The 13,249-nt window shown below is 46.5% G+C and overlaps 1 protein-coding gene across 2 annotated transcripts in view; it reads right to left on the reverse strand.

Moving 5' to 3' along the window:
• Window positions 1–2,542: 2,542 nt before the first annotated feature.
• SLC23A1 (solute carrier family 23 member 1) overlaps window positions 2,543–13,249 on the reverse strand; it is a 1,686,654-nt gene continuing 1,675,947 nt past the window's right edge. For both annotated transcript variants that reach the window (XM_073620757.1, XM_073620758.1), the window contains exon 15: window positions 2,543–4,873. In XM_073620757.1, coding sequence (XP_073476858.1) covers window positions 4,611–4,873 — 263 coding nt within the window. In that variant the 3' untranslated portion in view covers window positions 2,543–4,610. The remainder of the gene's footprint in view (window positions 4,874–13,249) is intronic.

A 13,249-nucleotide genomic window follows, 5' to 3' on the forward strand; every position in this document is an offset into this window, starting at 1 on the left:
CTCTGATGGGGGACACCTGCTGTGGGGGACTCTGATGGGGGACACCTGCTGTGGGGGGCTCTGATGGGGAACACCTGCTGTATGGGGACTCTGATGGGGAACACCTGCTGTGGGGGGACTCTGATGGGGGACACCTGCTGTGGGGGGCTTTGATGGGGACACCTGCTGTGGGGGGACTCTGATAGGGGACACCTGCTGTAGGGGGACTCTGATGGGGGACACCTGCTGTGGGGGGCTTTGATGGGGGACACCTGCTGTGGGGGGCTTTGATGGGGGACACCTGCTGTGGGGGGCTTTGATGGGGGACACCTGCTGTGGGGGGCTCTGATGGGGGACACCTGCTGTGGGGGGCTCTGATGGGGACACCTGCTGTGGGGGCTTTGATGGGGGACACCTGCTGTGGGGGGACTCTGATGGGGGACACCTGCTGTGGGGGGCTTTGATAGGGGACACCTGCTGTGGGGGGCTCTGGTGGGGGACTCTGATGGGGGACACCTGCTGTGGGGGGACTTTGATGGGGACAGCTGCTGTGGGGGGACTCTGATGGAGACACCCTGCTGTGGGGGACACCTGCTCTTGGGGGACTCTGAAGGGGTACACCGGCTGTGGGGGGCTTTGATGGGGGACACCTGCTGTGGGGGGACTCTGATGGGGGACACCTGCTGTGGGGGGACTCTGATGGGGGAGACCTGCTGTGGGGGGCTTTGATGGGGGACACCTGCTGTGGGGGGCTTTGATGGGGGACACCTGCTGTGGGGGGCTCTGATGGGGGACACCTGCTGTGGGGGGCTCTGATGGGGGACACCTGCTGTGGGGGGCTTTGATGGGGGACACCTGCTGTGGGGGGACTCTGATGGGGGACACCTGCTGTGGGGGGACTCTGATGGGGGACACCTGCTGTGGGGGGCTTTGATAGGGGACACCTGCTGTGGGGGGCTCTGGTGGGGGACTCTGATGGGGGACTCTGATGGGGGACACCTGCTGTGCAGGGACTTTGATGGGGACACCTGCTGTGGGGGGACTCTGATGGAGACACCCTGCTGTGGGGGACACCTGCTCTTGGGGGGCTCTGATGGGGGACACCTGCTGTGGGGGGCTCTGATGGGGGACACCTGCTGTGGGGGGCTCTGATAGGGGACACCTGCTGTGGGGGGCTCTGATGGGGGACACCTGCTGTGGGGGACGCGTGCTGTGGGGGACACTGATGGCAACTCTGATGCAAGGGGACAGAGGCTGTATTGGGGGGGACAGAGGCTGCATTTGATGTGACAGAGGCTGCATTTGGGGGACAGAGGCTGCATTTGGGGGGACAGAGGCTGCATTTTATGTGACAGAGGCTGCATTTGATGTGACAGAGGCTGCATTTGATGTGACACAGGCTGCATGTAAGGACGGACTGCTGGGGACACCTGATGGCATCTGGTTGTAGGCGACCTGGCAGGTGACACGCTCGGGGCTCCCATTGATTCTGCATTATGGTGAGTTGAATGATTTCATTTTATATTACAATGTAACAATAGAAACAATGCGCTTCAATCATCCTGACACCATAACAACCATGGTGCCGGGATGATTGAAGCGCTAACACCAGGTGTTTGGAGTATCTTTATCTGCTGATTGTTAAACTTTGTAGAATACACATTTCTATTGTTGTGTAGGATCTAGGCCTGCTGTCCCTCTCTCCCTCTCCCTCTATCCCTCGTTCATCTCAGACGCTAACCACACCGCCTTAGAGCCACGCCCATTATTTCGCTGAAAACACGCCCATTTTTACCAAGTGGGAGGGGTCAAAAAGGAAGGGCGGGGTCTGGCGCCCCCCCATCCTAAAACTTCACCAGCCGCCACTGCTCCCAAAACTGTTTGTTTGGTCTAGGGGACTAAAAAGCACTTTTCTTGTACTGCTGGACCTTAACAAGCCGTTAACACCTGCAGTTTCTGCTAGGGAAGATTTTTAGAGTTCAGCTTTAAAGTAAATATTAACTCTATATAAATGACATTTAGCTTGCTAAAATATTGTGGATCACAACCCATTGTCCTTTTCTAAAAATACTGTTTTCATCCTTTGTTGCATTTTAGTCCTGATGGTCTCATGCATCTTCTTTGCAGCCTCTTCCTGTCTACATACACTGACATCAGCAATCAATGCATGGCTTTTCTCAAGCTTGGTTTCCAGATGGTAAGAAGAGTGGACCATACCTGCATGATATGTGATAAAATTGCATTTTTGGAAGCCTGTGTGCCAGGATGACAATACAAATGAGAGACGGGAAGAGCATTCTTACCCTATAACAAGAAGCACCTGAATGAAGACTTTCTTTGTAAGATCGACATATATTATTTTATTTTTAAAATCACATTTGCCTCTTAAAGATTATTTTAATTATTGAGGTTACATAAACATTAAAGCTGAACTTCAGGAATTATCTGATTTTAAACTTACTTTGAACCAGCTTGGTTTCATGTAATAAGCTAGGTATCACATTCCAAAAGGTGCTAGGAATGCTGAAATTAGCTGTAGTATTCTGTGCTTCATACTTGTCCAATCAGAGCTCCCTGCAGTCATTTAAAATGGTGTATTGGTTTAATTTGCTAGTTATTAAAATGCTTTATTATATATATTTTTAATGCAAACCATAAGTTACAGTGCTAGTAAAAAGTATTTGAATTAGATCTATTTGTTGATTGTATTTTAGTTGTATACAAGTAAAGCTTGACAGATGAGAAAATATCAGATTTTTTTTTTTTATATAATTTCCTTGATTTGAAAGATATAATGCAATTTGAAAACATGAGAGAAAAAGTAAATACCCCTAGTTATGTTTGCTGCCACTAGCTCTGTCCAGTAAGATTTTCAACTATTTTGCTGTACCAGCAAACACTACAGGAACTCCAGGTATTTATTTATTTTTTGATGGACTAGGTAAGCGTCAAAACCTATCAAGCATTTATTGCTGCCCATGTCCCAGTTGCAAAAAGAAGTTTTTTTTTTTTTTATAAATTGGAATTCTCCTTCTTAGCTGACAACTGCCTGTTTTTTGTTGTCTTTTCATTTCTCTTCCCCTTTCCCTTCCTTTCTTCAAGCTCAGAGACATGGTGAATGCAGCTGAGCTACAGCAGTTATGTGTGGCTGAATGGGTGTCACTAAAGCTGCCCATAGAAAGGTAGAATTTTGAATGGAATTTCTTAGAAAGAGAAGGTTCTAAAAAAGTTTGTTCTTTTTCTGATCATTAGTGGGTAAAAGTTTGTTTTCAACTGCAGTGACAAAAAAAAAATTAGAAGAAGCAGGATAGAAAATTTTTCTTGATCAAATTTCTAACAGTGTATGTGGTTTTCCTTTAGTAACATGAATTAATGACAAAATTAAATATTAAAAGCAAACAAAATCTTTCGAATGTTCTGAGAATGTTTTAAGAATTTTTGTACAAATTTTCTGGCCGGAATTTTCTTGCCATACATGGATCGAAATTCATCCGGTTCAGATATAGCGCTGATCGGTGTCTTCTGACAACGGAAAAGTCTTCCCGCTGTCAGAATACAATAGCTTAGTGGGAAGGATTCCCCCATCCACATTGAGTATTTGAAGAGGCTTCCAATTCTGTCACTCAGGAAAGAGGAGGAGCCAGGAGTGCCAGTGCGGGACCCTAGAAGACAAGGTTCAGTATCGCTCTGTGTAAAACCATTGCACAGAGCAAATAAGTATAACATGTTTATTATTTTAAAAAAAGCATTTACAAACACTTTAATTTAAAAAGTGATAGCAGAAAATGAGGCATGCACTTCTTTACAGAGCTTTATAACAGCATACTTTTCCTCTCTAAGAGCAAATTTCCTGTTACTGCTCCACATTTCCACTGCATTATCTTATAGCAAATTTGAATAAAACTAATTTGAAAAATCACAACTTGAAAAGGGCCTTCTTATAAATACAGTAAAAACAACAAAAAATGTCTGTGATTAGGTATAAACATATAGGGGGTTATTTACTAAAGGCAAATCCACTTTGCACTACAAGTGCAAACTACAAGTGCAAAGTGCACTTGAAATTGCACTGAAAGTGCTCTTGGAATTGCAGTCGCTGTAGATCCGAGGGGGACATGCAAGGAGAATAAAAAACAGCATTTTAGCTTGCACATGATTGGATAATAAAATCAGCAGAGCTTCCTCTCATTTTAGATCTACCCCTCAGATTTACAGCGACTGCACTTCAAAGTGCACTTTGCACTTGTAGTGCAAAGTGGATTTGCCTTTCATAAACAACCCTCATAGTCATATAGTACTGTATAGCTCCTGACACTTAACAGCTCATGATACTAAGCCCAATAGATATATGATTAAAAAATATTGCAGCACACTGAAAGTTAGTGTATATCAAGTATTATACAACTCCTGTGTGTATGTGTGTTTCCAATAAATCCTATCCTTAAAAAAAATATTGAGTAATACATTTTTTATGATTTTTGATTTTTTGAGGATAGGATTTCTTGGAAACACGCATATGTTAGTGTATATCAAGTTGCATATTACTTGATATACACTAACTTTTAGAGCGCTGCACTATTTTTTAATCACTCAAATACATTCTTCAGTACATAAATGCTTAAATTAGTAGTTTACACTTTTGTGCACACTGAATTGCTTGTTTCATCCTGGCTATTTAAATTGTTACAGATTATGGTTGTTGTAATGGCTGTTTTAGTTTCTACATTCCTAAATCCTTTAAAGACTGGACATATAGGAATCCATCTGAAGCACTTTATTTGCTTTACACCTGCCATTCCACATGGAAAGTCATAGCTTCTAAGATCTACACATGTGTCACTAGTAGCATTGGCTCCCTCCTTCCACTGCACAAGTCCGCGTTCTTTTTGTGTACCTGCAACAAAGAAATAGTTTAATTAATTTAATGAATGTTTTATATCCCTATACTTTCTTAATCTTAACTTTTTATTAGTCTATTTAGGTCTGTTATTTAAGGTAAAGCTTTGGTGCACTTATTTGCTAAAACAAGAGAGAAGCAATTTGCTAGGAGAGCATGTTTTGCTTAAAGGGACTCTCATGAGAAATTATGGAGGCTGCCGCCATTGCTAAACACTTCTTTTTTTTTTATAATCTTTATTTAGAGTTTTGATCAGAACAACTCAGCCATAAAAACACAAAGGGAAAAAATAAAGTAAAGCATAGAAAAAAGCAAAGTAATCGTCATCATCTATGACTTTGAAAGACAATGTTATAATTTTGCAGTGAGCTATGCCATCGCTTTATTAAACCAGTGAAGTCCTCCTGTGTCCTGGACAATTGTCCCTATGGACACAACCCTCCCCCCTAACAGGGAGAGGGATGAGGACATGGTTAACTTCAAACAAAAGCCTTACCAACATAGGACTCACAACACAATTGTTATACTGATGACCAGAAAAATATTGAGTCAAAGTTATTGTTCACAACATGCAAACTCCATGTTCACACCTGGTTCACTGATTGATTGGACACCGTAGCCCCGAGTTGACACTCTGGGATTTTTGGTTCGCCATGACTAGTTGTTTAAATTTGGAGTCAGCCGGAGCCAGCAAGGCAGTGTTCGCGTGTTCGAACAAAAGTTTTGCCTGTACTGCTGCGAAGCGAAGCGAACCGGGGGGGGGGGGGGGGTGTTCGACTCATCCCCAGTCTAGAATGTCTATGAAGACAGTCCTCCTGTCCCTTCTGTATCGAACTGTTGTGAATTGTACTGTCCCCCAACTACATTGTAAAGTGCTGCGCAAACTGTTGGTGCTATATAAATCCTGTATAATAATAATAATAATATCACATATATCAGGCATCTGGCTCTCCTGGGTCTCTGTCTGCCGCTAGCCATGTGGGCCTCTAGGGAGTGACACCAACCGAGCAGCACTCTCTGAGTTCCCCTAGATCAGTCCTCCCTTTTGGCCTCACCACGGAACATGATGCGTGATTTAAAAACCCGGCGGAGGAAGACAGAAAACAGAACCTGTTATGCGATGTGCATGGCCAGATTCTGTTTTCTACTTTCATATCGGGTCTGGTGCGGTCATCCAGGGAGGGACTGTGAATAAAAACAAAATGGGCTGCTCAGTCTAAAATGCCTGGGCCTATTTTTTGTTCCAGTCAAGGCCTGATTCAGTAAAATAACTGGATGAATATGATATGTTCATGCTGATAAACTTATCCCATTTCTATAAAGAAAATAGTTTAGTCACGTAAAATTAAGCTGAGAGGAGGAAGTACAGGGATTATAGCGGTGCCAAGAGATACACTCTACACTCAAGTAAAAGCCAAAATTATTTTATTAACACAAATTATTAAAAATGGACAAAGGGTTCACAAAAGCAAGGTGTGCATACTAATTAGTCTATTAAAAACACTTATGTAGCGAAATTTTACGAGACTTGGCCTGAGGAGCGTGGCGGCCAGTTCCGTAGATAGGCATTTAGATATCCGACATGTTTTGCCAGTGATGGCTTCGTCAGGGACAGATGTTTAATACCTATAACGCTACAATTCAATCTGAGGTCACCAGGGACAGGCGCTACACGCACCCGGAGCAGGGCCTCAAGCACAGATTACAATAGATAGCTGCAGGGGGCAGATAGAAGGACCTGACAGAATATGTATAGATTTTATGGACAAGTGGTTTGCAGGACACCGAAAAACGATCAATTCAAGATAATTTATTGTAGAGCACATAATAGGGTACGTGTCTCAATGGGCATAGTGCACTAAGTTGAATAGATGGCTGAGAGGAAAAATGCAGCCAATTGTGTCGCCCGGCATAGCAAGCAAGGCGAGATGCAGATGATCTAGCGGTGTGTGATCGCCAGGGATCTACAGGACACCGCTAGATCATCTGCATCTCGCCTTGCTTGCTATGCCGGGCGACACAATTGGCTGCATTTTTCCTCTCAGCCATCTATTCAACTTAGTGCACTATGCCCATTGAGACACGTACCCTATTATGTGCTCTACAATAAATTATCTTGAATTGATCGTTTTTCGGTGTCCTGCAAACCACTTGTCCATAAAATCTATACATATTCTGTCAGGTCCTTCTATCTGCCCCCTGCAGCTATCTATTGTAATCTGTGCTTGAGGCCCTGCTCCGGGTGCGTGTAGCGCCTGTCCCTGGTGACCTACAGATTGAATTGTAGCATTATAGGTATTAAACATCTGTCCCTGACGAAGCCATCACTGGCGAAACATGTCGGATATCTAAATGCCTATCTACGGAACTGGCCGCCACGCTCCTCAGGCCAAGTCTCGTAAAATTTCGCTACATAAGTGTTTTTAATAGACTAATTAGTATGCACACCTTGCTTTTGTGAACCCTTTGTCAATTTTTAATAATTTGTGTTAATAAAATAATTTTGGTTTTTACATGAGTGTAGAGCGTATCTCCTGGCACCGCTATAATCCCTGTACTTCCTCCTCTCAGCTTAATTTTCCAACTTATTGGGATGAGGTGCCGTATCACATCGAGGGTCACCCAGCCACTTTCAAGTTTAGTCACGTACATTTTTATTGTCACCGAACAAACTAAAGTAGCTCACCCAGAATTTAAAAGATGATAAAATATAGGATAAATAATACCATGATCAACCAAAAGGTAATAGCAATGCCAAAGGATATTCATTGCAAATTCTATGCATAAGGTCCTCAATGATTACATGGTCAGGTCCTTGCTAAAGTAGGCATAGCCTTTCTGTCCATACAAAATAGACAGAACCAATATGCTAATTACATATTCCCACTTCTTCAGCTCTCCTTCCATCCATAATGCTCTCCCCATTTATTCTTTCTTTTCTGTCTTTTGTTATCTCCTTTTCTTTACCTCCTTTTCTGTTTCCTTTTTTTACCTGTCCTTCTGTACAGTACATTGAAAAAGTATTCACATCCCTTGAAATTTTCCACATTTTGTCATGTTACAATCAAAAACCTAAATGTATTTTATTGGGATTTTATGTAATAGACCAACACACAGTGGCACATAATTGTGAAGTGGATAAGGATAGAAGAGGAAAATGATAAATCGTTTTCAAAATCTTTTACAAATAAATATCAGAAAAGTGTGACGTGTGTTTGTATTCAGCCCCCCTTTACTCTGATACCCCTAACTAAAATCTAGTGGAACCGATTCCCTTCAGAAGTCACCTAATTAGTAAATACAGTCCACCTATTTGTAATTTAACCTCAGTTTAAATACAGCTGTTCTGTGAAGCCCTCAGAGGTTGTGTTAGAGAATCACAGTGAACAAACAGCATCATGAAGGCCAAGGAAAACACCAGACAGGTCAGGGATAAAGTTGTGGATAAGTTTAAAGCAGGGTTAGCTTATGAAAACATAACCCAGCATTGTTCAATCCATCATCCAAAAATGGAAAGAGTATGGCACAACTGCAAACCTACCAAGACATGGCCATCCACCTAAACTGACAGGCCTGGGCAAGGGGAGAATTAATCAGAGAAGCAGCCAAGAGGCCCATGGTAACTCAGCAAACATGTCGAAGAAGGTGCTCTGGTCAGATGAGACCAAAACTGAACATTTTGGCCTAAAAGCAAAATGTATGTGTGGCGGAAAACTAACACTGCATACCATCCCCAACGTGAAACAAGGTGGTGGCAGCATCATGTTGTGGGGATGCTTTTCTTCAGCAGGGACAGGGAAGCTGGTCAAAGTTGATGAGAAGATGGATGGAGCTAAATACAGGGCAATCTTAGAAGAAAACCTGTTAGAGTCTGCAAAAGACTTGAGACTGGGGCGGAGGTTCACCTTCGAGCAGGACAACGACCCTAAACATACAGCCAGAGCTACAATGGAATGGTTTAGATCAAAGCACAGTCAAAGTCCAGACCTAAATCCAATTGATAATCTGTAGCAAGACTTGAAAATTGCTGTTCCCAGATGCTCCCCATGCCATCTGACAGAGCTTGAGCTATTTTTGCAAAGGAGAATGGTCAAAAATGTCACTCTCCTAGATGTGCAAAGCTGGTAGAGACATACCCAAAAGGACTTGCAGCTGTAATTGCAGCAAAAGGTATTTCTACAAAGTATTGACTCGGGGGGGGGCTGAATACAAATGCACACCACACTTTTCAGATTTTTTTGTAAAAAAAGTTTTGTAAAAAATGTTGAAAACCACTGATCATTTTCCTTCCACTTCACAATTATGTGCCACTTTGTGTTGGTCTATCACATAAAATCCCAATAAAATACATTTAGGTTTTTGGTTGTAAAATGACAAAATGTGGAAAATTTCAAGGGGTATGAATACTTTTTCAAGGCACTGTTTATGTGATCAACTAAAAACGGGACCTTATTATTTGTAGCATTGTGTTATATTGATCTTTGCCTCTCTTTTAACCCTTTCGCTGCCAGGCCCTGTGCTTCATTTTGTACACTCAGGTAGCCAGACAATTTTTGCAATTTTTCCTTTGATTTTTATTTTTCACTTATAGCTTTCAGAATTTGCGAAAGACCCACCAAACCATATATTTTCTGAAAGCACATGACCTCTAGAATTAAAAAAAAGGTGCTACTGATTTTTTTAGACCATGCGGTATTTGCACAAATGTTTATCAAACCAATATAATTGCAAAAAATACTCTAAAACCATTATTAGCAGATAAAAACACAGCAAATTTTACAAAATACCTACTAAATATAAAAGTTTAGCCTGTATTGAGTGAATAAATAACAAATATTTGTAACCTTTAAATTGTGCCTTTTTGCAAAATGGTGAAAATTGAACAGACGCAAAAATGTAAATATCCAAATTTCTCTAAAAATCTGAAGGTTTTCATTTTTCCCTTACAGCTTTCAGAATTTTCAAAAGACCCCCAAAACAAATATATTTTCTGAAAGCATATGACCTCTAGAATAAAAAGAAGGTGTTACTGATTTTTTAGACCCCGCGGTCCTGTCATCCGCCTGCTCAGCGGAGATCAGCAGATAGATCCCCCGCTGAGCAGGCGGATCTGCTTTTTCAGAGTCCGCTTCATGTGAAAAGGATTTTACCAGGAGTGGCCGGTCCATTAGGGGCGCAGCTCGCCTGCAGGTGCCAGGCTCATATGTTTGTATGAGGTTTTTTTTTTTCAAGCCACATGATTAGAGCCTGAGGCTCTAATTGGCTTTAAAAAAGGTTGGGCTCGGGCGTATAGCATTGCACCCCGAACCCACCCACTTGTGAGTTGTGGCAATAGCGAGTCACCGTGGAGGGGTGAGTGTGGGCGGACCTGGGGGGGGAGTCACCGTGGAGGGGTGAGTGTGGGCGGACCTGGGGGGGTCTTACTATGTTTGTGTTTTTTTAATTTTTTAATTTACTTTTTTTTTAAATTGTATAGTCATTTAATTTTTTTTTTTGGGGGGGGGGGATGTCACCGTGGAGGGGTGATTGCGGGTGGACCTGGAGGGTCTTACTATGTTTGTGTTTTTTTTACTTTTTAAAAAAAAAAAAAATTACAGTCATTTAATTTTTTTCTTTTTTTTGGGGGGGGGGGTCTTTGGTGAGATATCAAAGGTCTAAGCAGACCCCCATATTTATTTTTTTGAGACAGAGAAAGGAACTGAAGATAGTGCCTTTCACTGTATCACTTTACTTGAATGAATGATAATCTGTGTAGAGATTCCATTCATTCAGAAAATTACAGTCTGATGCATTGTAACACTCGCAGTTACAATATATATCAGATGTTTACTAAAGCCCCCCAATCCCCAACTTCCCTGCCGTGATCTCCAGCCTGACAGATCACGGAGATCTGTGCAGGGAGAAGCTGCAGGCGGAGGGCAGGGAAGGAGAGATGCCGCTCGGAGCTGGCATGGATCGGGGTGTGTGGGGCATTTGGGAGGCGATCTGAATGGCAGGGGGATACATCTGGACCCTCCCAATTCTCATGCAGCACCTGAAGCCGGCGGGAGTGGAAGAGGAGTGATGCTGGCTAATGATGGTGGCTGCGGAAAGCGGTTGTGGTTGTGGTGTTGGGGGGGTGGCAGCGATGGTGTTGAGGGAGGGTGGCAGTTGTAGTGTTGAGGGGGGTGGCAGTGGTGGTGTTGAGGGGGGTGGCAGCGGAAATGGGATTGAGGGGGGTGGTAGTGTTGAGGGGGGTGACAGCGGTGGTATTAAGGGGGTGGCAGCGGTGGTGTTGAGGAGGGGTGGCAGCGGTACTGTTGAGGAGGGGTGGCAGCGGTAGTGTTGAGGGGGGGTGGCAGTGGTAGTGTTGAGGGGGGCGACAGCAGTAGTGTTGAGGGGTGACAGTGGTGGCAGTCGTAGTGTTGAGGGGGGTGGCAGCGGTGGTGGTGTTGAGGGGGGTGGCAGTGGTAGTGTTGAGGGGGCGGCAGCGGTGGTATTAAGGGGGGTGGCAGCAGCGGTGGTGTTGGGGGGGTGGTAGTGTTGAGGGGGGTGGCAGCGGTGGTGTTGAGGGGGGTGGCAGCAGTGGTGTTGAGGGGGGGTGGCAGTGGTGGTGTTGAGGGGGGGTGGCAGTCGTAGTGTTGGGGGGGGTGGCAGTCGTAGTGTTGGGGGGGTGGAAATGGTGGTGTTGAGGGGGGTGGCAGTGGCAGTGGTGTTGAGGGGGATGGCAGTGGCGGTGTTCGGGGGGGGTGGCAGTCGTAGTGTTGAGGGGGGGTGGCAGCAGTGGTGTTGAGGGGGGGTGGCAGCGGTGGTGTTGAGGAGGGGCGGCAACGGTAGTGTTGAGGGGGGGTGGCAGTGGTAGTGTTAAAGGGGGGTGGCAGTGGTAGTGTTGAGGGGGGGTGGCAGGGGTGGTGTTGAGGGGGCGACAGCGGTAGTGTTGAGGGGTGACAGTGGTGGCAGTCGTAGTGTTGAGGGGGGTGGCAGCAGTGGTGGTGTTAAGGGGGGTGGCAGTGGTAGTGTTGAGGGGGCGGCAGCGGTGGTATTAAGGGGGGTGGCAGTGGTAGTGTTGAGGGGGGCGGCAGCTGTGGTATTAAGGGGGGTGGCAGCAGCGGTGGTGTTGGGGGGGTGGCAGGAGTAGTGTTGAGGGGGGTGGCAGCGGTGGTGTTGAGGGGGGTGGCAGCAGTGGTGTTGAGGAGGGGTGGCAGCGGTGGTGTTGAGGGGGGGTGGCAGTGGTGGTGTTGAGGGGGGGTGGCAGTGGTGGCAGTCGTAGTGTTGAGGTGGGTGGAAGTGGTGGTGTTGAGGGGGGTGGCAGTGGCAGTGGTGTTGAGGGGGATGGCAGCGGTGGTGTTCAGGGGGGGTGGCAGCGGTGGTGTTGAGGGGAGTGGCAGCGGTGGTGTTGAGGGGGGGTGGTAGTGGTGGTGTTGAGGGGGGGTGGCAGTGGTGGCAGTCGTAGTGTTGAGGGGGGTGGAAGTGGTGGTGTTGAGGGGGGTGGCAGTGGCAGTGGTGTTGAGGGGATGGCAGCGGTGGTGTTCAGGGGGGGTGGCAGCGGTGGTGTTCAGGGGAATTGACAGTCGTGGCAGTCATAGTGTTGAGGGGGGTGGCAGCGGAGGTATTAAGTGGGGAGGCAGCGGTGGTATTAAGGGGGTGGCAGCGGCGGTGTTGGGGGGGTGGCAGCAGTGGTGGTGTTGGGGGGTGGCAGCGGTGGTGTTGAGGGGGGGTGGCAGTGGTGGCAGTCATAGTGTTGAGGGGGGTTGGCAGCAGTGGTGTTGAGGGGGGTGGCAGTGGTAGTGTTGGGGGGGTGGCAGTGGTGGTGTTGAGGGGGGGGTGGCAGTGGTGGCAGTCGTAGTGTTGAGGGGGGTGGAAGTGGTGGTGTTGAGGGGGGTGGCAGTGGCAGTGATGTTGAGGGGGTTGGCAGTGGCAGTTTTGAGGGGGGTGGCAGTGGTAGTTTTGAGGGGGGGTGGCAGCGGCAGTGGTGTTGAGGGGTATGGCAGCGGTGGTTTTCGGGGGGTGGCAGCGGCGGTGTTGAGGGGGGTGGCAGTGGTGGTGTTGAGGGGAGTGGCAGCGGTGGTGTTGAGGGGGATTGACAGTCGTGGCAGTCATAGTGTTGAGGGGGGTGGCAGCGGTGGTATTAAGTGGAGAGGCAGCGGTGGTATTAAGGGGGTGGCAGCGGCGGTGTTGGGGGCTTGGCAGCAGCGGTGGTGTTGGGGGGGTGGCAGTGGCAGTGGTGTTGAGGGGGATGGCAGCGGTGGTGTTCAGGGGGGGTGGCAGCGGTGGTGTTGAGGGGAGTGGCAGCGGTGGTGTTGAGGGGGGGTGGTAGTGGTGGTGTTGAGGGGGGGTGGCAGTGGTGGCAGTCGTAGTGTTGAGGGGGGTGGAAGTGGTGGTGTTGAGGGGGGT

This window comes from Aquarana catesbeiana, linkage group LG03 (genome assembly GCF_042186555.1).
Source record: "Aquarana catesbeiana isolate 2022-GZ linkage group LG03, ASM4218655v1, whole genome shotgun sequence".
NCBI classification, from domain to species: domain Eukaryota; kingdom Metazoa; phylum Chordata; class Amphibia; order Anura; family Ranidae; genus Aquarana; species Aquarana catesbeiana.